This window comes from Vanessa cardui, chromosome Z (assembly GCF_905220365.1).
Source record: "Vanessa cardui chromosome Z, ilVanCard2.1, whole genome shotgun sequence".
NCBI classification, from domain to species: domain Eukaryota; kingdom Metazoa; phylum Arthropoda; class Insecta; order Lepidoptera; family Nymphalidae; genus Vanessa; species Vanessa cardui.
This window is the reverse complement of record NC_061154.1, coordinates 5,124,477-5,147,668: the sequence shown is the minus strand read 5'-3', so window position 1 is coordinate 5,147,668 and position 23,192 is coordinate 5,124,477. Positions and strand designations below refer to the sequence as shown.

The following is a 23,192-nucleotide window of genomic DNA, read 5'->3' as shown; positions in this document are numbered from 1 at the left end:
AATATAATGTCAGCAGGTTAAGCATTTTTGATTAATAAATTCGCAATCCGTATTATTTTGTCACTTGAAGTTATATCGATTTAATAAGCGCAAAGTGCAAATAATGCACTATAAAAAAACAGTAATACTAATAATAAAAACGTATGTTTTGAAATACATAAGTCGTTTTAAAATTGATTCATCAAATCAAACGATTTTATAAAACGATAAAAAAAAATATGTTTTGAAACATAACCGTTACTGAACATTATACCAAATTCAAAATCAATACAGATTATACATAGTTTGAGATGACGTTTGCGATATTAGGACGGACGAACAGACTGATGGCAACACCGGTCACCAAATTTATATATCATGACTGTTCATGTCAGTACGGAACCCTAAAAAATTAGTTCTAGAGAAGATAAATCAAATCATTTACCTTTTACTTATAACGATGATGCCTGACTTGATAAATTCATTTGCCTTGCTAGGCTCAGAGCAAAGTTAAATGCGACCACAGAACGGCGAAGTCTCTTAAAGTGTCAATTCATTTATTGCCGTAGAGGCAAACGTTAATAGCTTTATCACAAATTTAAATATATCATTATTAGTTCGTCTATAAAAAAAATATCATAATCGTGAACGTCATAAGTTTTGATAGACTTTAAGAGATAAAAATTATACATTAAATCGTGTCTTCTTTCAATCAGTGTCATTTTGATGATATTTTGATTCCGAGACACAAGGACAACTTCTACGATACGACGATGTCAAACTAGGTCCTACGAACATTATCAACGTCACAACTAAACCTATTGCGTTATACTAGATTAAAGGAAGATGAGTAATTACAATGGAAGTACGATTTCATAGTTAAAATATAACATTTCTTGCATTCGATACAAGTCATAATTGAAGTCTTTGATAATTTTTTTTCGTAAATACAAAATCCTCTCATTTATTTTAAATAAATAAGAAGTTCCAATATCAAAAAAAAGATCTTCGAACAAAGACTCGATACAACCTTTATATAAACGCGTCCATCTCGTTGATTATTGTTATCTTTCAACCTAAAGACGTTACATTTGATAATTTATATTTGGTATGAGATAGTAACTCGATATCGACGTTTAATCAGTGCTTTTGAATTCTGTGTCGATACGGCGCTCCAGTGCTTGCAGTTCCTCCTCTAATTCTTCCTGTGATCGAGACAAATCAATTAATTATGGTTACAAAGTTTAATTAAGGGATATTTAGTCGTGATAAGAGTCGAGATGGCCCAGTGGTTAGAACACGTGCATCTTAAACGATGATAGCGGGTTCAAACCCAAGCACCGCTGATTCATGTGCTTAATTTGTCTTTATAATTCATCTCGTGCTCAGCGGTGAAGGAAAACATCGTGAGGAAACCTGCATGCGACAAATTTCATAGACATTCTGCCACATGTGTATTCCACCAACCCGCTTGGAACAGCGTGGTGTAATATGTTCCAAAACCTTCTCCTCAAAGGGAGAGGAGGCCTTTAGCCCAGCAGTGGGAAATTAAAGGCTGTTGTTGTTGTTGTTGTAGTCGTAATATATTAAAGTATCTAAAATCTGAATGTTATTGAAGTGAAAAAACCACTTTGAATTAATAGAGTGAAATGTCAAAATCGAATTTAAGTGTAACGATTTCGAATAAAACAGCTTGAGTTGAAAGTAATCTTTTTGAAACTGACATAAAATTATAATGCAGTATCATTATCATTGCATTGAAGATATGATAGTTTCAAAATTTTCAATTTTGTTTTGATAACCGTACAAAAATCGATATTAATAATAATAGTAGTATTTTAAGTAAAAGGTTAGTACAACTTGACATAGACGGATAATATGAATATGAGAATTAGGGATAAGGTTAGTGATGGGACTTACGTCATCAGCTCTGATCGCCAGTTCGGATGTTACGGCGGCCATACGTTCCGCTACTGCCCCGAGTCTGTCGGCCCCGACTGCCCGCCTGTCGCTCGGCACTGCGAATATCTGCCAAACATATTTCCAAAAATTAGCCAATTTAACTATTGAAAATTTAAATGAGGACTACAAATACAATCAATCATTTAGTTATCCATTATTGTATTATTAAAATAATATGAATAGGCTATTTGAATGGTTTTTAAAATCCGTATAATATAAATTATTTAGTAGAGGTTAAGGAACCCAGTAAATGTAATTTTTTATTTATATTACATATTTGCCGAAAAATATCATATTAAAAATTCCATATTTAAGTAACGCGCGAAAACGCTACTTGGACCATATGGCGCTGCAATGCAAAGTGACGTCACTTTGCTGTATTTTAATCTGTGGTACATATAGTAGAAACTTGAAACTGACTTCATCATAAGCCCGGCCAATCGGGAGCGTTTTGTGTCACGTGACAAACGTTTGAAAAAATGCATTTTTATTTATTGATTTTTGAATAAATTAAGTATTATTTTCAAGTTTTGTTAGTAAATAACCATTTTTAAATTCATAATATACACTGATTACAATAATTCACAATTTATTTTTCGCATTGTCAAATAGCGTATTATTTAAAAATTTAAAAAGGTACCGTTAGTAAAATATAACTTACATCTTCTGGAGTAGAGGGGCCGTGTGGTAGAGTATTTCTCATCGAGTCGAAATTAAAAACCTGCAACAAAGCACGATCGTGACGTAATCAACAGCTAATAATATGTGATAGTAAAATAGCAGTGTCAAATCTTAATAAAATTTATGTAAAAGTAACGTTTAAAAATTTCCAAACTCTTTAATTTTTTGTATACTCTAAACGTTGATATCATAAGTATAAGCCTGAAGTATACAAAAATAGAAACCTAAACATTAATTTATTTTTTAAATTTTTTATCCAACAAAATCTTCCATATGATTTTCCTCTTATTGATTGAGAGTTTTTATGGTCGGTACAAATGTTCTTACAAGTGACCGTAGGCCATAGACATTTCCGCTATAAATCAAATCAAAATCAAATCAATCTTAAGAATAATTATTTTTTAAATAGCTAACGCGGTATCACTTTGGAAGCCAAGATCTTGTATATGTCGTGCATGTAACGTAACTATGGTTTAGGCGATCAACAAATAAATTCCGTTATTTAATTTTAGCAACATAAGACATTTTACTCACGCTGTTGGTAGGCCAGGATGGTTCAATGCGGCGCTCACGAGGTACGGCAGCGAAGGCCGACGCCTCTACTCGATAGTCCGGCAAGAGCTCTGATGGTATGGCTATTTAAAAAAAAGATTTGTTACACCCAATATTCTTCCATATTCCGAGCCGAGATGGCCCCGTGGTTAGAACGCGTGCATCTTAACCGATGATTGCGGGTTCGAACCCAGGCAAGCACCTCTATATATATATGTGCTTAATTTGTGTTTATAATTCATCTCGTGCTCGGCGGTGAAGGAAAACATCGTGAGGAAACCTGCATGTGTCTAATTTCATTGAAATTCTGCCACATGTGCATTCCACCAACCCGCATTGGAACAGCGTGGTGGAATATGTTCCAAACCCTCTCCTTAATGGAAGAGGAGGCCTTATCCCAGCAGTGGGAAATTTACAGGCTGTTACTTTTTTAATATTCTTCCATATAATATTTTAGTCCATTCCAAGACAAGTATAACTTACGGTCATCGAAAGTGTAGGGGCTGATATTTCGCGGGGCTTCGTGTTGCACTGGCACGAACATGTTTGGCATTGGCGGCGGCATACTCTGCTCTTGGTTCGGGTAGCCGGCTATCGGTCCAGTATTAGTTGCGCCTTGGAACACGGGATTCACGAACTCTTGCCGTGGGAACTGGATGTTGTTTGAGGGTTCATCGTGCATGGTGACCACGCCGAAACGGCCGTAGTATGGCCGGTCCGGTATCGGGACTATCATGGAGTTTTGATTTATACCCAATTGTGCTTGGTTGTGCATGAGGGCAGATGCGTAGTTCCTAAAAAGTAATTTACCGAGGTAAGGACTTAATTCTTAATGTTAGTTATGTTGGAATAATGAGATTTTTTTGCTCCAGCTCAAATTATTTTGACAAAATTCGTGTTAAATCAAGGTATTTACGATAAGAAGAAAAACAAATCTGACACGTGGTTTTCCAAAGTTTTGTCTTTTCAAACTCAATTTGAGATACATTAACAAATTACATCCTAAGGCTTTAACTATTTTGGGTAAGACTAACAAGGCGTTATCGTTTAACCAAAGTAACTTACTGAGGTTGTTGGATACAATCTGCACGTTGATTATCAGCGCCATATTCCTGATTCGTGAGCAGTTCCTGTGGCATCGGCTGTGTCGGTAGTGTGGTTATTGCTAAACAGGAAACATATATACATTTATGTATACATAGATCACTTAGCTCCTTAGTATTTTAACCTACTTTTGAATAAAGCTACGTATTTTTTCATTAACTACAAAGTAGCTTATTAATAGGTGTTACTCACTATTTATTACTTGCCTATAGACTGTGACTAATTAACCAACCAGTGGCGGATTTACAAATCTGCCGCTAGTAGGCTAGTAGGTTATTCAATTTTTGCCACCCCAACTTTTTTTACAACATTTATCATTTGTGTTCTATCGTCCTCATTACATCGGGTTTTTCCCGTTATTAGTAGGATTATAAACTATCACCTATATTTCTGTCAGTTACTAGATTATTTTTCCAACCCGCTATGTAGTGACGAGTATACGGATTACGGACGTAATGTGAATATATATATAGTTATAAGTTTTTTTTTAATTTCTTTAAGATAATAACAAATTTGGTCTAAATTTGCCGCCCTTCTAAATCCGCCCTAGGCTACTTAGCCTATTAGTAAATCCGCCAACATCCCGAGTCATGACCTACTTCTACAAAAAAATAATAAAAAGTCTACGACGACAGACGATAACTCAGACAAACAAACACTTATAAAAACATAAAAAAATATTATTTCTTTAATATCTTCTTGTACCTTACAATTGTCAATACTTAGCCGACTTCGCTAAAGAAACCGAAGCTAGATACTATATACATACATACATCGCTACAAAGAATGGCTGGCTATACCCAAAGTACTCGAGAATATACTAACACTGGACATTGTAGTTCTCAATATGGGGATGTTGAGCGAGGGGCTGTGGCGGGGGCATGGGGAACCTCTGGTACATCTGCGGGAGGGCGAGCGGCTGAGGCAGTTGTTGCAGCGGCAAGGCGGGTTGCAGCGGCGGCATGTACGTGTAGTTACCATTCGTTATAGCCTGGTTCGTATTCGGCAACGCTCTATACCTGTAAAGTTTACATTAAAAGTCACGTCTTCCTGACCCACTACGGTCAAGACAGAAAATCTCATATAGTCTAGGAATTTTAGCACCAAAAATCGGTCCGCTCTACATAAAATCTTCTTCTATTCTACAAATCTCTTCGGTTTTTGACGTAAAACTTACCGTTTCCGAGATATATGCAAAAAAAACGTTTTCCAAGATGGCGGCTATCGCTCGCGGTTTCGGTTGACAAAAAATCGGTTTTATACTTGGGGGGCACCCTCCGACATAATCCAATCGAAAAATCACGTAGAAGGATTTTATGCAGAGCAGATATCTAAAAATCTTGGACTAATGGGAGACTTGCCAACTGCAAAGGTATATGTCCTTACTAATAGACATAAGAATAGTAGGACACAAATTAAATATAGCATCGCAAAATGCAATGGAATGAAATTAAAAACGATTACTGCCGATTTACACGACCAATAGAAATAGATCCCTATCGCCATTCGACGCTATTCGTCGCTATAGATTCACGCGTCAGAGAAAGCAAGTGCATGTAAATCGACGCGTCAAATCGACGAATATATTAGGTCATATGACATTACAAGTTATTACGTTTGTGCAAAGATCATATTCGCATGAGAAATAAATATTGATAATTTGGTATAGAGTACTCAATTCGGATGTGATCGGTTTTACGAATTTTGCCGATGCGACATCTAAGTTGTGTCGTACTATACGTACGTATCGGTATACGCAATTACTCTTTGTATTTCCTCACTCTCGTATAATTATGAAATCCCATACGATACGATCGAAAAGGCAAAAGTATCTATACGTGCATAGGCGCGAGAGTGTGACACTGTCAAGTGCTTAATTCCTAATACGTGTAATTAGCTCACACCGATTTTTCACGTCATGAGCTACAGCATTACAGGCTATCCTCTTGACTAAGAGGACTAAATATAAAGTTAATTTACTACGAAAGAAATAATACTGCATTCAAATTATTATTAATAAATTTCAACAGCATTCATTAATAGTAACTTTAAGGTCATTATATTTGTCATAAAGATTTTAAACATACATATTGGTATGTTTTTTTTTATTACAGTATTATAGGAATATAATGAGAGGTCTGTCATTGTAGTAGATTCAAATAAAGAATATAGCATAAGCAATCCTTTGGCATTCGATCTTTATATATCACTAAACAGTAAACATGTAATAATAAGTTCGCATTATGAGCTGTTTAGCTATAACCAGAAATACTATGAACTCGCATATGCAGTGGAACATATAATAATCGAACACATACAATAAAAATATAGTATATTTCGCATAGCTATTATAAAGTTAGTAATCATTCAGTATTTGTAGTATGTATTTTTTTCTTTACCTCTCTAATTCCTCTTCATAATGTGCGAAGGTGCAGGAATTTCCCCTTGGGCAGTAGGACCTGGTCACTGCATCCCTGCACATCGCTGTCTTGTACTTGTGAGTGGGCGTAGTCGCAGTCTGCGGCGAAGGCTGGCCTGTGGTAATGCCAACATTTAAGTATACCATACATATGCATATACACGTTTGATTATGCGAATGCTTATTTTATCACAAAATAATTCATACATCTTAATATATTCGCTTAACGTTACAGCTTGTCTGTCTGTACAGTCAGAGTAAGAAAACTGTCATTTGTTATCAAATTAATTTCTTTATCAAGTCTTAAACTCTTAGTACATTTTGAAATTAAACATCAAATCATTGCGACGCAATATGTCATTCTCGAGATGGCCCAGTGGTTAGAACGCGTACATCTTAACCGATGATTGCGGGTTCAAACCCAGGCAAGCACCGCTGATTCATGTGCTTAATTTGTCTTTATAATTCATCTCGTGCTCAGCGGTGAAGGAGAACATCGTGAGGAAACCTGCATGTGACAAATTTCATAGACATTCTGCCACATGTATATTCCACCAACCCGCTTGGAACAGCGTGGTGGAATATGTTCCAAAACCTTCTCCTCAAAGGGAGAGGAGAAGGTTTTAGAACATGGCCTTTAGCCCAGCAGTGGGAAATTACAGGCTGTTGTTGTTGTTGTTGTATGTCATTCTCGATCGGTAAAGGAGATTATCGCTCACACTAAGCACACGAAAATAGATCTTAAAGTGACGAACCTTTTCTTACCCTGACTGTACATGTAAGCACGCGAGCTTAACTAATTATTTAAAGAAAATGTTTTATATCTAACATTTCGTCTCTTAAATTGTTAGATTACTCAAGTGATACTGACATAATTATATCTAAAGGGGGATTGACGAATGATAAACAAAACAACTATTACCTGAATATTGTTTTTCTGAAAGTGAGATACAAGTCACATCAATTCGCAACATGCAAACACAAAACACAAGTGACGTCGCAAAAGCAAAAACATATATGATTTAGAAGACATAGACATTAAAGAGACAGTCGAATAAAGGTACACATTTAAATACATATTATCACAAACAAAAATTGGTAATAGGCTATTTGACTGGTTTTTAAAATCCATTTTATATTATCTAGTAGACGTTAAGAAAGCCAGTAAAAGTCGATTTTTTTTATTTATAGTACTGTATATGTGCCGAAAACTATCATATTAAAAATTCCATATTTAAATAACGTCCAAAAACGCTACTTGGACAATATGGCGCTGCAATGAGGTCGGTGACGTCACTTTCTTGTATTTTAATCTGTGGTACATATAGTAGAAAAGCAAGGTTTACTAGAAAGTGACATCATCATAAGCCCCGCCAATCAGGAGCGTTTTGTGTCAAAAAATGCATTTTTATTTATGTATTTTTGAATAAATTAAGTATTATTTTCAACTTTCGTTACTAAATAACCATTTTTAAACTCATAATATACACTCTGATCACAATAATTCACAATTTATTTTTCGCATTGTCAAATAGCCTATTAAAAAATACACATCAATTTGACATGAAAAAAAAAACAACCATAAACAGCAATAGGTCATAGGCTACATATAAGTTTAGAAAACAATAATTAATATTTAATTTTAGAATACATTTATAACATACAATAGAAGACACGATTGTATTTAAACAAGAGGAATCAAAAACACAAAAAGACAGTAGGTATAGTACAAGTATTTATTTATTTGATTGACTTAGTCTTGATATTCTTGACAACAGAACAAAACAAGAACTGATCCCTACGATCGAGTATCTTATTCGAAAACTAGTTCAATATTAAAGGAAAAAAGTTTATAAATTTAAATGTGATAATTCCTACTCCTTCTGACAAAATGAGAACAAATCATTCACACGAACAATAAATAAATAAATATTGGATAACATCACATACATTACTCAGATCCCAATGTAAGTAGCTAAAGCACTTGTGTTATGGAAAATCAGAAGTAACGACGGTACCACAAACACCCAGACCCAAGACAACATAGAAAACTAATGAATTTTCTACATCGACTCGGCCGGGAAACGACACTCTACAACAACAGTACATAATCTTATTCATTTTTTAAACAAATTTAAGTCATCAACGGTACACTTGAAGATGCTGCGTAACAAATTATGTTCGACATCAAATATAAAATAATATAGAAATAAACATCAACTTTTCGTGAATTAAGTCATTTTCTCGATACGTCTATCATCAAGAATATCAAAACCAAATACATTAGTAACACATATTTGAACACATATTTGAATCTTTTAATACTGTAGTTATTTTATTTGTTCAACTTTATAACATTATTCTATTTATCGGTTCTATTTTAAATGAACATACATATATCATAAGGAAAAAACATTAATTAAAAAAAATAATAATATAAGGTTTAACAGGCAACACTTCTTTTCAAAAGAGTGCAAAAAGTACTAAAAGTAATGTCAGATAAGATATCCCCGTTTAAACTAAGTTTAACTCGAGCAACGAATGGAAACCTTCTCGAAGGCTCATTTGACGACTCAGTTTCTAACAAACTACATCGACTTTTACTATTATTATTAAAAAGCAAATATTAAATCATTTTCATAGACCCAACAGCTAGTATTAGCACAATTAATACTGTGTAATGTATAATTAACCATCAAATTCGAAAGTGCGAGAGTTTAAATCGATGTGGACTAATGTATTGAAAGTAAAGCTAGTACAGTCGCCGCTGGGTTTTGTTCGCTTAATTCCAAAGAAAAACCATATCTTTTTTTGAACTAATAGTCGTAACAAATCAATCAATTTAGGATTGTTTTTGACATTGAGGAACTATCTATCGGTTTTATAGTTATTGAACGGTTAGATGCGTACTAAGAACGCATGCGCGTTACCCTGTCAGCGGATGTTTATCTTTAGCGCGAATTTATTGAAGTAAAAGCTAATGACAATTTACTATATAAAAATTAATAAATTTTTGCTTGAAAGCTTTTGGATTATTTATCTTATCAGAACATATAAAATTGCCGAAAAAGAAAAGCTTCATCTTAATATTACAAACGCGAGATTATGTTTGTTTATTTGTTACGATTTAACGTCAAAGAACCCTTCCCCCTCAATCCGATAAGGTAGGCTAAGAAATTAATTGAGTAAATACTTTTTACATGATCAACACTTAAAAAGTTTTTAAAAAGCAAATACGGTTAACGTCGACTTTAGCCGCGTGTCAGCCTTTCAGCATGCAACACTTAATAACCGGAGGCAGGTGCTTACATACGTCGACCGGTTGTATATCACCATCGAATCCTAATAATCCCGTATTCAATTTCTCTTGATCACTGTTTGCTGACTCATTGAACATCGTAACAGCTCTCAGGAAATTATCTCGAATAATCGGAGTATTAAATTTGACCGAAATCCGTCGGGGCATCGAATCATTGACGGTACCGATTCTTTTGCAGCTGTGTACGTTGAAACATTGTATTGGATATTGCACGATTACGGATATGTTGTTGATCATTTCGAATAAATTTTCATTATTCGATTCCGGCACGCCGACAACGTCGAGGCTGTATCCTTGCAGCTGTTGTTCCACAACGGCCAGTCTGTATAGAATATCAGCAACGGTATTCGATATTCTTCTATACGTCTGATGTACGACTCTCAACTTGTGTTTCAAAGTATTTAATTGTTCCTTCATTTCTTCACTTACATATACCAAGAAGTGAATGATAAACTCTACATTCGGCATCTTGTTAAAATTAACTTAAATCTCAGGTGTGTTTAAAAAATATCTCAAGAAATATTCGAAATAGGAACGTTAACGCTCGCAATATACTTTCAAATTTTTAATAACTCCTCAGAATTTGCTATATTCGGTTATTTATAATCTCGTCGATGTTCTATATTGCATGTAATAACACGTCCTCCTCTAATTCAATCTAATCGTATAATGTCACAAAATCAATGAGATTAATTAATTATCCTGACTATTGTAGCCACAATGCCACTTAGTTATAATGAGAGAGATACGTCATTATTGATAAAATCCAGTAATATAATAATAAAAACAAAACCACTTTCAATTAAAACATTCAATTATCATTATAGGCAACTACGCATAAGTCCTTATGCGACGCACTTTGACCGCGAAAAATATATTAAAATTCGTGATTGATATAGCTTGAATCGGTTTTAGTTATTTGTTTTTAAAACATGAGATCAGATAACACAGCGCCACAGCGATGAGGGTGCATGTATAGATTTAATTTGATTCGTGATAACAATGCACGTCTATAGCTATTAAACACCGAGAGAGCTATGCAGCCGATGATAACGTAACGCTACTACTGTGTTCCTGAGTCGAAACGAGACGACGAGATTGCATATTGATTTTTAAAATATGTATTTATTCTCAGAATTGGTTGTTAGCTTTTACATCAAAATAAACGTAAACCTAAAGGGCAATTATGTTAAGTGCAAAATTTAATTTCTTAACGATTAAACGCTCATTGTTTTTAAAGTTTTTTTTTCGTCCTTAAATCTCATAATGCAACATATATATTTTTTATTTTTATGAAACTGAATCAAAGTGACCTGATATACGAGAAACAATACTTATACAGGACAATTTTCAAACGAAGGTTAATTGCATACTTATTTAACAAAAAACTACAAGAAAAAATAATAATAATTTATGTAGTAATTGTCGCCCGCGGTTTCGTTCGTGATTATGGGATTGATCACCAGGTTTAAATCATAAAAAATAATTAGCATGAAACAAAATTGAACTTCCTAGGAATTCAATCTTGTCACACAGATTGACTTAATTATGTATTATATATAACTATTATTAGATTTCATACTATACGGGAAAAAATGTATGACAAACATTTTTAATGAAATATTAGTCTAAACACAAAACAATAGGCAAGGCGTGAAACAAAATCATATTTGGCATTGAAGATGGCTTGTAGACTTATACACTTAAAGCACCACGGTACATCTATAATCATAATCGAAAGAATCTAAATTTAATTCATAATAAGATGTATAATTTTATTTTTATTTTTCTTAACGACATAAATGTGAATCTATTCCTTTAACCAACTTAATACTTCACAAATTCGGTGTTGCCAGACGTTAAAATCTTCGTTTTATCATTTCTTATAATTCAAATTAAAAAAAAAATATATTTATTTTTAATAATCGAGTGTAATAATTGTCAAATTAATTTAGAGCATTATTTAAAAAAAAAATCAGTTACACAAAATACGCACTACCTAACACCGAGGCTCATTTTAGGAGGTATTTTACAAGCAGATGATAAGTATCTCGTAAAAATTACACAAGTAGAAAAAGAAGATCGATCAGTAAATAAGTAGTAATTAACTCACTAGTCGATGGCTCGATGCATCTCTCCTGCAGGATGTGTTTCTGGTTGTGGTTCGAGTCCCGGCCCGAGGCTTGCTGCTGCAGGTAATGGATGAGACCGGAGACGACCTCCTTTATCGCCTTGATCATCTCGGCCAGCTGTTGCCATGTCGGACTCTTCGCATCTGCACAATATCAAAACAGTTTAATTACCAATTTTGTCAAAGTACACCACCACCATCTTGTATTACCACCGGTAAAGAGGTTTTAAGGAAAAACTTAGATATACAGATTGATTACTATTACTATATTGTTTTAATAATATAAAATTAATAATAGCATTACATAGTATACAACAAAGTCGCTTACCGCTGTCTGTATACGTATTCTTAGATCAGATTTTGATGCGGTTTAATAGATAAAGTGATTCGAGAGGAAGGTTTTTATATAAAACACATGGACAATATAGTAGAGAAAACATTGACAATTTTAGTAGTTTCTAATATGATGGCGAAAATAAACAGTACAGTACTAATATCGCAACCGTGCGAAGCCGGGGTCACTTGTATCATAATATTACTAAGTAATTAAATTCCCCAGCATCGGAAAATGCAATGGAATGAAAATAAAACCGATTACTGCCGATTTACACAACCAATAGAAATAGCTCCCTATCGCGCCATTCGACGCTATTCGTCGCTATAGATTCACGCGTCAGAGAAAGCGAGTGCATGTTAATCGACGCGTCAAATTGACGAATATATTAGGTCATATGATATTACAAGTTACTACGTATGTGCAAAGATCATATTCGCATCAGAAATAAATTTTGATAATTTGGGATAGCGTACTCAATTCGGATGTGATCTTTACGAATTATGCCGATGCTACATCTAAGTGTCGCACTATACTTTACTGTAAAAAAAGTATGAAATGTCTCACCAGGACTAGCATCGATATTTGCGAGTCGATCGAGATGCATGCTAATGACGACCAACTGTGCCGGGTCGCCGGTCCTTTGCAGAGCTATGAACAACTCTTGGACCGACTGCGCGAAGGATTGGGGCGTTTGGAGTTTGTCGATTATACTCTGCATGTGGCTCTTGTGCGCGGTGTCCCCGTAGAGGAGGGCGCTCCACTGGTCCGGGGCTATCCTCAGCCCAGCCTCGGTCGCTATTTGGACTATCTGAGCGTCATGTTCCCGACGCAACAATTCGTACGTCCTGAATTCCTCCTTCAGTTGCATCAGTGATGAATCACACTCGCGTTTCGATACCTAAGAAAATAAACATGTTTTAATAAAAGTTCATTGGGGGTTGTCCATTAATCACGTGATCTTTTTTAGCATTTTTTAACCCCCCCCTCCCCCATTGGTGATACGTAGTGAGGTTTAAGACCACCCCCCCTCCCCCTTCTCAACATCACGTGTATTTTTAGTACCTACAACGAATCTTAAAATTTTCTGAATATTATCTTAATTTACATACAGGTATAAACTATAATCTTATTTTATTCTGAAATTAAGGACCATATTTGTTTAAAAATCGCGCATTAGACGAAAAAATAAATACACGAGATATCTTACTACACCCCCCCTCCCCCTTGTGTCATTTTCGTGATTTTTATCAAACCCCCCCCCCCTTTCAAGCCTCACGTGATTAATGGACAACCCCTTATTACAGTTTATATATTCAGTTTCAAACCGTCTTACCTTAAAACAAGATGCTCTGTACAGGAGCTGGACGACGTGGCCTATACTAGTTTTGGAAGCCTGCGGAAAATGAGGCTCTAATCTTTGGACAACAAACATCACTAACACCTGCGGACAAAAAAAATAAACACATAATTAAATTCGTACAAATTAAACGAATATAAAGAATAGTATATAATTATACCTTTCTGGAAAGGGCGGAACCATCTTCTAGCGCCAAAAGCACAAGTTTCAAGACTTCTTCCTGCATCGCCGGACCTAAGAACTGACAGCCGCGAGCTCTCACAGCCGCCCACAGATTCGCACTGAGTTGTTGAGGGTTCTATCAAATAAAAAGAAATTTATAAAAGCAGTTATTTATTGAACAGTTTTTTTTTAATGGTTTAGGTTAGCGTATGGGACACCTGATGGTAAGTGATCGCCATCACCCATAGACAATGACGCTGTAAGAAATATTAACTATTCCTTACATCGTCAATGTGCCACCAACCTTGGGAACTAAGATGATATGTCCCTTGTGCCTGTAGTTACACTGGCTCACTCACCCTTCAAACCGGAACACAACAATACTGATTACTGTTATTATTATTACAGTATTGATCACTATTCGTTTAAAATCAAAAATCAAAATACTATACACACCAATAAACACATACTTTACTCATGCTCAAGAAACACGTTTAATTATAGGGATGTATGGTATACAATTCAATTTGACCTACTTTATTATTAATTCCATCCACTTCTAACTTTATGTAGGTCGTTATATAAAGAATAAAGGAGCCTTATACCGTGTGCTTAAGATTATAATAATAGTATGACATAGAATTTAGAAAGTTATACACCCCGCTATTGATTTTTTTTGTAATAGTCGACGACTAGTCTTGAGGTATAAGAAACAAAAATGGCCAAACTACACGAATCCTACTACTATTAACTATTATAAAGGCAAAAGTTTGTATGTATGGATGTTTGTTACTCTTTCACGTTAAAACTACTGAATGGATTTGAATGAAACTTTACCACAATATAGCTTATACATCAGAATAACACATAGGCTACAATTTTTGAGGTTTCTAATGTGAGGTCGTAAAAAAACACATTTTTTGCGCTTACATTGCAAACTGAATCCTACAAGATAGATCAAAACAATGTACTACAGTATTGTACAACTTAAAAAGGTCTACAAAAAAGTCCGTGATGGTATATGTTTATCTCTTAGGAATAACCCACAATAACCATTTTTTATCCTTTACGAGAAATAATGACTTATTTACGAAGCGATTTTAAGCGATTACTAGACTAGACGGGACGAAACTGAAGTCCACGCGAACGAAGTCGCGGGCAAAAGCTAGTGTTTATATGTGTATATATGTATATATAAATGTGACGTTGTTCAAAAATGTTGGTATAGCAACCTGGTGTTGAAGAATCAGTTCGGTGACAGTCCTCTCGCCGAGGGATCGCGCCGCTCGTGCCGCCCTCCCCCTGCCCTCCTCATCAGTGATGGCACATTGCAGCAACGTAACCAACTTGCGTTGCATGGGCCTCGACAAACGGTTACCCGCCGTGCTATTATTCGCTACACGAACAAAAAAAAATTCAATTTAACCACCCAACAAAAACATTCGTAATATTTTTTACCGAGACATTACATAAAAACAGTAAAAACTTTTTTCGATTTGAAGTAACGGGTCAATCTTAGAAATTGACATTGAGAAAACATCCTTTGTGTATAAACAAACCGCTTTGCGAGAACGTCGGAACTTTCTTTTCAAGTTTAAAGGACTGTTAAGCAATATTTAATTGGCGGAATAAAGGTAAACAAACCTGCAAATGGCACTTGCTTATGGCTCTGCTTTGTTGTGAACTTTACATTTCCGATAGAAAGTTCCTTTAACAACTTTCCGAGATTCAGAAAGGATTATTTTCTCGAAAACATAATTAATACCAGAGATTATTAATTAAATGTTGGATATGTAATTCGCTCTTACGATTATTATATTATTATAGAGCTGAGTTGGCCCAGTGGTTAGAACGCGTGCATCTTAACCGATGATTGCGGGTTAGGGGTAGGAAGCCCAGGCAAGCACCACTATATATATGTGCTTAATTTGTGTTTATAATTCATCTCGTACTGGGCGGTGAAGGAAAACATCGTGAGGAAACCTGCATTTGTCTAATTTCATAGAAATTCTGCCACATGTGCATTCCACCAACCCGCATTGGAACAGCGTGGTGGAATATGTTTCAAACCCGCTCCTTAATGGAAGAGGAGGCCTTATCTCAGCAGTGGGGAATGTATAGGCTGTTACTTTTTTTACGATTATAATAGATTTGTGTCATATTTATTTAGTATCGAAACATTGACATATATTTAAATGAGCGTACGTTTACCGACAAATACTACTAAGAAAACATGAGTATTTTAATCAAAAAATATATAGAGTTTTATAATAACAAGATTCTCAATCTTAATAATCAAAAACGATTCAATGATTATGTCATTGCAGTTGCTATCTGAACAAGCTATACAAGTTTCCTGCAATACAGATTTCAATTAACGCGTTTTGTCATTGTAACGATTTATAAACATATGTTTCTCACGTACTCATTTATATGTAATTGAGTATTTTATTTACCTTTGTACATTTACTTATACAGCATATGATGTAATCATTTAAATAAAGAAAATTACTATAAAGAACATTATGTTTTAGATAGATTTTCTTGTAAAACATCCTGGAGACAAAATCTTCATAATTCTTAGTAGAGAATAGAATTAAATATAATTAATCAAATGATTGTATCATTAATGAAAGTTTGATTAGTTTGTGTTGTGTGTATATCAATATCGTAAATAAACTGACCATTACCACAGAGTTTAAGGTAGATGGCAAGGTGTTCGAGGCATCGCACGATGACGTCATAGGCATGACGGTCGTGCTCGGGCAACGCCTGTATGCAGGGTGGGTGGTAGGGTTGCGCGGGCGGGGTATACCCGGCTAACTGTAGCAGCGCCGTGTTCACAACTAATTCTTCGGGCTCTGCGTGGATTACTGTCTAACATATTAAAACATACCCATTAAGTATATAATCTAAACAAATAAACAATTTTGAAGTGGTATATTGTAAGTTAATATACTTATTTACTAATTATCAAAACGAAAACTAAACGTATTAATATTTTTACTGTTTGTAGAAACCTTCCGTTTAGTCTCAATTTCATCAAAATCGGTCGACTCTACCAAAAGTTATAACATTACAAAGTACCTATTTATTCCATTTGTATCATACATACATTTAAAGAGCGCTTATGTAGCTTCTTTTGAAATATATAACACGATTAATAAATTATAATTTATTTATTGAGGTTGTTTACAAAAATAGTTTATCTATATGCAATACTAGTACTATTCCGAAATTAAAAACTTCAAAATAGTATAATCACTTAATGCTAATCTATGGTCACCGCAAGTCAAAATCTATTAGAAATGCCCTTGTATCTTTCTTATAAGTAAGCATTGTGATTACAGCTACGTCTTCAAGAAATGAAGGTCGGCAAGCACGTTTTTGTCAACGCGAACATAACTGTGCACCATAAAAAAACACTATAATATAAAAGATGAACTAGATGCACAAATATTGATTCGGAATATATTCTTATAAGTTCAACTCTCCCTATGAATTCGATATGAAATATTGTGTGAATAGATCAAACCGGATGTGCCTTGTTTATTACTGCTTTACCATAACGAGAATGAACCGAGGACGATTTGATATCGAATTTAAAACGTATATCACGAATAAGTTTTCTCTTTATCTAATACGAAATATATTTGTGGAATCCAGTAATGATAATTCTATTACAAACTAGCTGTCTCCGCGACCTTGTACGCGTTTGAATTTAACAAAAAAAAATATTATTGTAGCCCTAGTTACTCCTTATATATCAGTTATTTGCCAGTGCCAGTCCCATCAAAATCGGTCCAGTCGTTCTAGATATTAGCCGGAACAAAAAGACAGACAGACAGACAGACAGAAATTAAAAAGAATATATTTTGGTATATGTACCGTCTATACAAATGCATTGAGTAAAAAAGGGCTATTTTAATATTTTGTAATATTAAAATAGAGGCTGCAATTTTGTTATATATATACATAGATTAATTGTACAGTAATGATTTTAGTGATCGGGTATGGTAACATTAAAAGTAAGTTAACCTGGTCAAAAGGGCATTGCTTTCTATGCAAATGCTTAAGACAATGACCACAGAGGGTGTGACCGCATCCAAGGCTGATAGGACTCCGCGGAGGGGGGCCAAACTCGCGACAGCACACCGGACAATTGAGGTAGTCCGTCCATTGCGGCGCCTGGATTGGCATTCTAAAACAACAACAATACATTAGCCTTATTTCATAAAAACATTTATAATACAACTATTTATTTCTAACAGACAAGGTGACCATATCAATTGACTACTACTACTAGAGAAATACACATTACTTGACTTATCTTAATGTAATCATTATGACTGCAATAACTCTTCTAATCTGACCTTTGACACTGAAGCGCAATCATTTTTTTATAAAGAAATTATTTTTTAATCATAATCTACATATGTTCAGAGCGGCAGCAATGACCAAGAAGAAATCGGAAGTCATATATCTCAGTTCTATTTTAAATACTAGATTTAGAATAGTACTAAAAACTAAGTTGATAGTTCACACAGTAGTAATCTTTATCGAGTTAGACTCAAGTGGGCTCAAAATTCAATGGATATTTTTTGTTAAAAAAGAATACTCACACACAATTGATTTTTATTCTTTTATACTAAAACATTAAAAACTATAATATATCAGTGCAATACTAAATTGCAAACAAAAATAATAAATTGGTTGATGTGAGTGATAATTCTAATTCAGAGTCAATAGACGCTTCACATAGAACTGAAATAATGGACGATTTAAAAAAAAAAAACATCTATTAACAATCCATCTTGTTTAGATAAATTTATTGAATATGCATACAATCATTAACTGACAATGAGAAGGCAGGCATGGTGTTACACTAAGGGTATGAAGCAATTTTCTATAAGAATAGACTTATTACTGCTTTTTGTCTAAAATATAATAACATTTGTGACTGCCAAAACACTTCCAACACATATAGGTACTGCACAATAGAACATACTAAAAAACCAAATACAATTTTTAGATGTTTATTTAAAAATTACTTAAATATGCAGATATACTTTTATAAAAAAGTTATAACTCAAGTTCAAACATTATGTTTCTTAAAACATATATCTGAAAAGTATTTGTCTATTAGTAGTTTTTTATGTTATTATTCAAAATGCCACTTCAACTTATTTTGATTTATTTTTCAGAAACAAAATTGTATGTACTGATTACTATATTATGATACAGAATACTATTTTGAGTTATGACCTGAATAAAATATCCAAAAAAGGGTTGATGGAAGCTTCACATATAATTTAACTACTATGCTCTTTTACAAAAACAACCATACCATATTAGCCTTATTTAGAAAAAGAGATTTATTATACATACAGTCTTTCACTGACAACAAGAATGCAGGCAAGATTATATACTAAAGGGTCGGAAGCATACTTCTACAGAAATACACCTATTATGACTTAGAATCTAAATAATAATGAGTGGCACCTAAAATACAATTCTCAAATCCATCCTGCACAATGTAAAATATGATGAAAGGCCAAGATTTCAGTTAGAACCATACAATTGGATTCCATCTATGATGTCTTATGCATTGAGAGCTGTATAACAATTTTTATGTTCTTGATAAATACAAAGTCAGTATAGATAATAGATATATATTGACTCACAATTGAAATGTAGTCACATTATTCCGTAGAAATGTTATGATTGAATTTCTTTAAAATATTTTACTATTGTGTTGACCAAAACTAAAAATAATTTGAGGAAGTACTTTCCAAATAGATTTCATGGAATCTTCACAGAGTACTGAAATAATAGATGTCATTCTTAATACATTGACCGGATTGAGAAAATAATACTCTTTATATTATTAATGTTCATTATATAAATATGTATATAATCATATATTTATTGCTGCTGTGTTAAAATAAAAATAACAGCTTTAACATTCTCTACTTTACGCTTTACTGGAAGGCATTCCAAACATATTAATATCATATTTAGGGAGCTTATTGTTTGTATATGACTAAAACAAATATTATTTTTAAAATGAACAAGAAGAAAATTGATCAGAAGTTTAAACATAACACAGCTCTATCATAAATAATTATATATATCAATCATAGAGTTTTCATCACTTTTAACTGCTAGTTTTAATAGAGCATGTTCATTTTTGCAAACTCCTAAAATCAATGTTATCAATTGTCAATCAATTCAACGTTCATATGAATCAAGAACTGAAATATTTATAGTACTGATATTCAAAAAATTATACTACTGACAATATTTTTAAAAAACCATGTGTTATATTGTAAAATACTTAATTTATTTGAAATTATTGATATAAATAGATTCAAATTGCAATATAATTGCCATTGTTTATAAATAACTAATCATGATGAAATAACATACATTTATTTACGATTTATTTATTATATTTACTGTTTTTTTCTGATATTGTACTAAAAGGTATCAATAAGTATTCAATTCAACTATTCAGCATCCCTAGTAATTCCATAGGATTTTTACCCTAAATTTTATAAATGGTCCATTTCTCCTTATAGCAACATTTAACAGATACCTATAATGTGAGAAGAAAGAAGACAAGCAGATGGACAAACTGACAGAAAGTAGTCAACCTATGGTAAGAAATCATCTCGGAATACTGACAACATAGAGTTTTAGGCATGCCATACAATATTCATGCAATCACTCTTAAACCTAATAAGTTGTGTTTTGTGCTTGTATGTTTGTTTACATAAGTACTTACCTTTCACCTCAATATAAAACAACATTGTGTATTGTCGATTGATAGTTAAATATCATGAGGTGATACCTACCGTGCATATATAGGCCAGTACAGGACCCTAACCCCAGTAATTTGATAAATATTATAATACCACATACTGATAGTACTTTTCAAAACACACTGCACATTTGTTCACTGTATTGATTGCTCACTTCACTTTGTGATCTCATTTTTACTCAATACTTTTTCCTTTGTATGTTTTAACCACACCATAGTGCTCTAAAAACAAAATTGTACAGGTGTTGCTATGTATGACATTAAGTATTACCAACATCTGTTATAAATCTATTCAATCAACTCTTCTCTAATATAAGTTGGTACAACTATGTTATTGATTTTGTCTTAACATTGAAATTTGAATGAGTAGTACTGTTGCATGTTTGCAACTATGAGTTCTATTTCAATATACATATAAAATAGAATCTAATGTACACTCCTAATAATTTGGTTACATGTACTACCATATATTCTATAGGAATTGTTTTTATTTAAAATATAATAAATTTAAAAAAAAATCATGTTTTAAATTAAAGTAGCTCTTGATTTTGAATTAACAATTACGTTTATTTTAATGCAAATATTATTTTGAAATATATAAATTAATAAAAAGGTATAAGTATATTGAAATATATATAGTTAACACATTAATGCTTATGCACTTAAGACAAAAACAATAATGAATTAGAAGATGAAAAATATGTTAAAGGTTAAATAAATTTATTTTATTGTAGACTTTATTAACTACAATCTGTTATAAAAATAAATAAAGTTTTAAATTATATACGCTTTTACCCTTTTAGTGTCACATGCAATAAATCTCTAAAGATGTTATATCTCTAAAATGTTACACAAACAACAACAACATCAAATTTCCTAACAAACTGTGTCAATTATCTTTAAATTGTAAGTATTGGGAAATATATCTTTTTAAAGAAATATTCCATAATTTGAGAGATTTTTATATAATGGATTATTATAATATAAGTTAGTCTCAAAAGGATGGAATTGAAATTGAAATTGTTTGAGTTCTACATCACATTATCTAGCTATAATATGAAATTAAATATACCTAATCCAATCAAGGTTCTAATAGTTATTCTTGATTACTGCTATATCTAATAATGTGGTGAAATGGGCAAGCTTTAAATTCATTAATATAATAAAGAATATGAAACATAATATACAATAATACTCTTATAATAAAGTAAAACAAATATCCTACCTGTTCATACTATTTACATACACCTACTCTCTCCTACTTGATTTGAATCATTTACATTGAAATTGATAATATTCACATATAAATAATTATTATTTTCACATGACATCTAACTTCTTTATAAAATTGTTCATTAAGTGTTTGGTTCTGTTAATACATATGTATTATAAATACAAATTTTTGTATATGTTTTAAAGTAAAATATCAAATAATAATTATGTAAATAAAATAAAGGGTAATATTACATTTTACACTTTTAGATAACTTTCTATCTAATTGATTGGTAAAGAAGTATAAAGAAATGCTTTATATATACTTATTATATTTGTAGGATTTGAATATATTATAAAAGACTAATAAAATCGTCGCGTCATTGAATTGGACGGTGACATAAAGATAGGTATTTTTATATAATCTACTCATACTGTATTTGTGCTCTAATATTTTTTTATTTAATAATGAATAGTCAATGATTTCAATGACCTATTGAAATCAGAAAAGATTTATTGTTAATAAAAATAGAAAAATTCTGAAAAATTGACGTGCGAAAATTGCCACCGAGGCAGTAAGTAGGGAGAGTTTTATAAACAGCCACCTGCGTTACTATGAAAAATACACTTTTATGTTCAGTATAAAGTTATTACTAAAGAATATTTTTTTGCAATTACCTCAAAAATAACACGAACACTCATCACAAAAATAACACATTTAGCTTCTACCCACTTCAAATCATGATCCGTCACTCGTCAGCACCAGGAGTAATGTTGCCAGATCGCACTTAAAATATATTAGAATTCAGATATAGTCTGTAGGTAAATCTAAGAATAGTTAAAGAGTAAAAATTAAAATAAATAAAACATAGGAAAATTGTTGATTTTGCCATAATACCAAAACATTGCAAGGTACATTTAGGAAATACTTTCAAATTTAATTCTTATTTAATGGCTTCTACATTAATTTTTTCTTCTTCTTAAAAATTGGCCAATAGAAGTCAGCTGTTATTTTTCTAGTTTTCTAATTCCTAAAAGAACTCTAGTGCAATAAACATAAAGCTAATTACGAGCTTTGACTCTGTTACTTTTTCATTAAATTAATTTAGCAACTACGGTATATTGAAAGTTTCCTGGGATTTTTTGTAAAAAAA

The 23,192-nt window shown here is 32.9% G+C and overlaps 1 protein-coding gene across 3 annotated transcripts; it reads right to left on the bottom strand.

The window, feature by feature from the left end:
- Positions 1-454: 454 nt before the first annotated feature.
- LOC124543090 (roquin-1) lies at positions 455-22,818 on the bottom strand. Of its 3 annotated transcripts, XM_047121127.1 has the most exons (16): positions 22,717-22,818; positions 18,042-18,204; positions 16,688-16,880; positions 15,236-15,399; positions 14,002-14,139; positions 13,818-13,925; positions 13,049-13,382; positions 12,130-12,291; positions 6,678-6,813; positions 5,104-5,297; positions 4,240-4,339; positions 3,658-3,968; positions 3,157-3,257; positions 2,603-2,662; positions 1,900-2,007; positions 455-1,184 (listed from the first exon to the last, which is right to left on the bottom strand). In XM_047121127.1, exons 2-16 carry the CDS (start codon positions 18,201-18,203, stop codon positions 1,116-1,118), a joined length of 2,340 nt encoding a protein of 779 aa, XP_046977083.1. In that variant the 5' UTR covers position 18,204; positions 22,717-22,818; the 3' UTR covers positions 455-1,115. The 3 variants fall into 3 exon arrangements, with proteins under 3 accessions (XP_046977083.1, XP_046977084.1, XP_046977085.1); XM_047121128.1 differs by lacking the exon at positions 22,717-22,818 and having other exon boundaries at positions 16,694-16,880; XM_047121129.1 differs by lacking the exon at positions 22,717-22,818 and having other exon boundaries at positions 16,694-16,876; positions 18,042-18,181.
- Between the last annotated feature and the right edge of the window lie 374 nt (positions 22,819-23,192).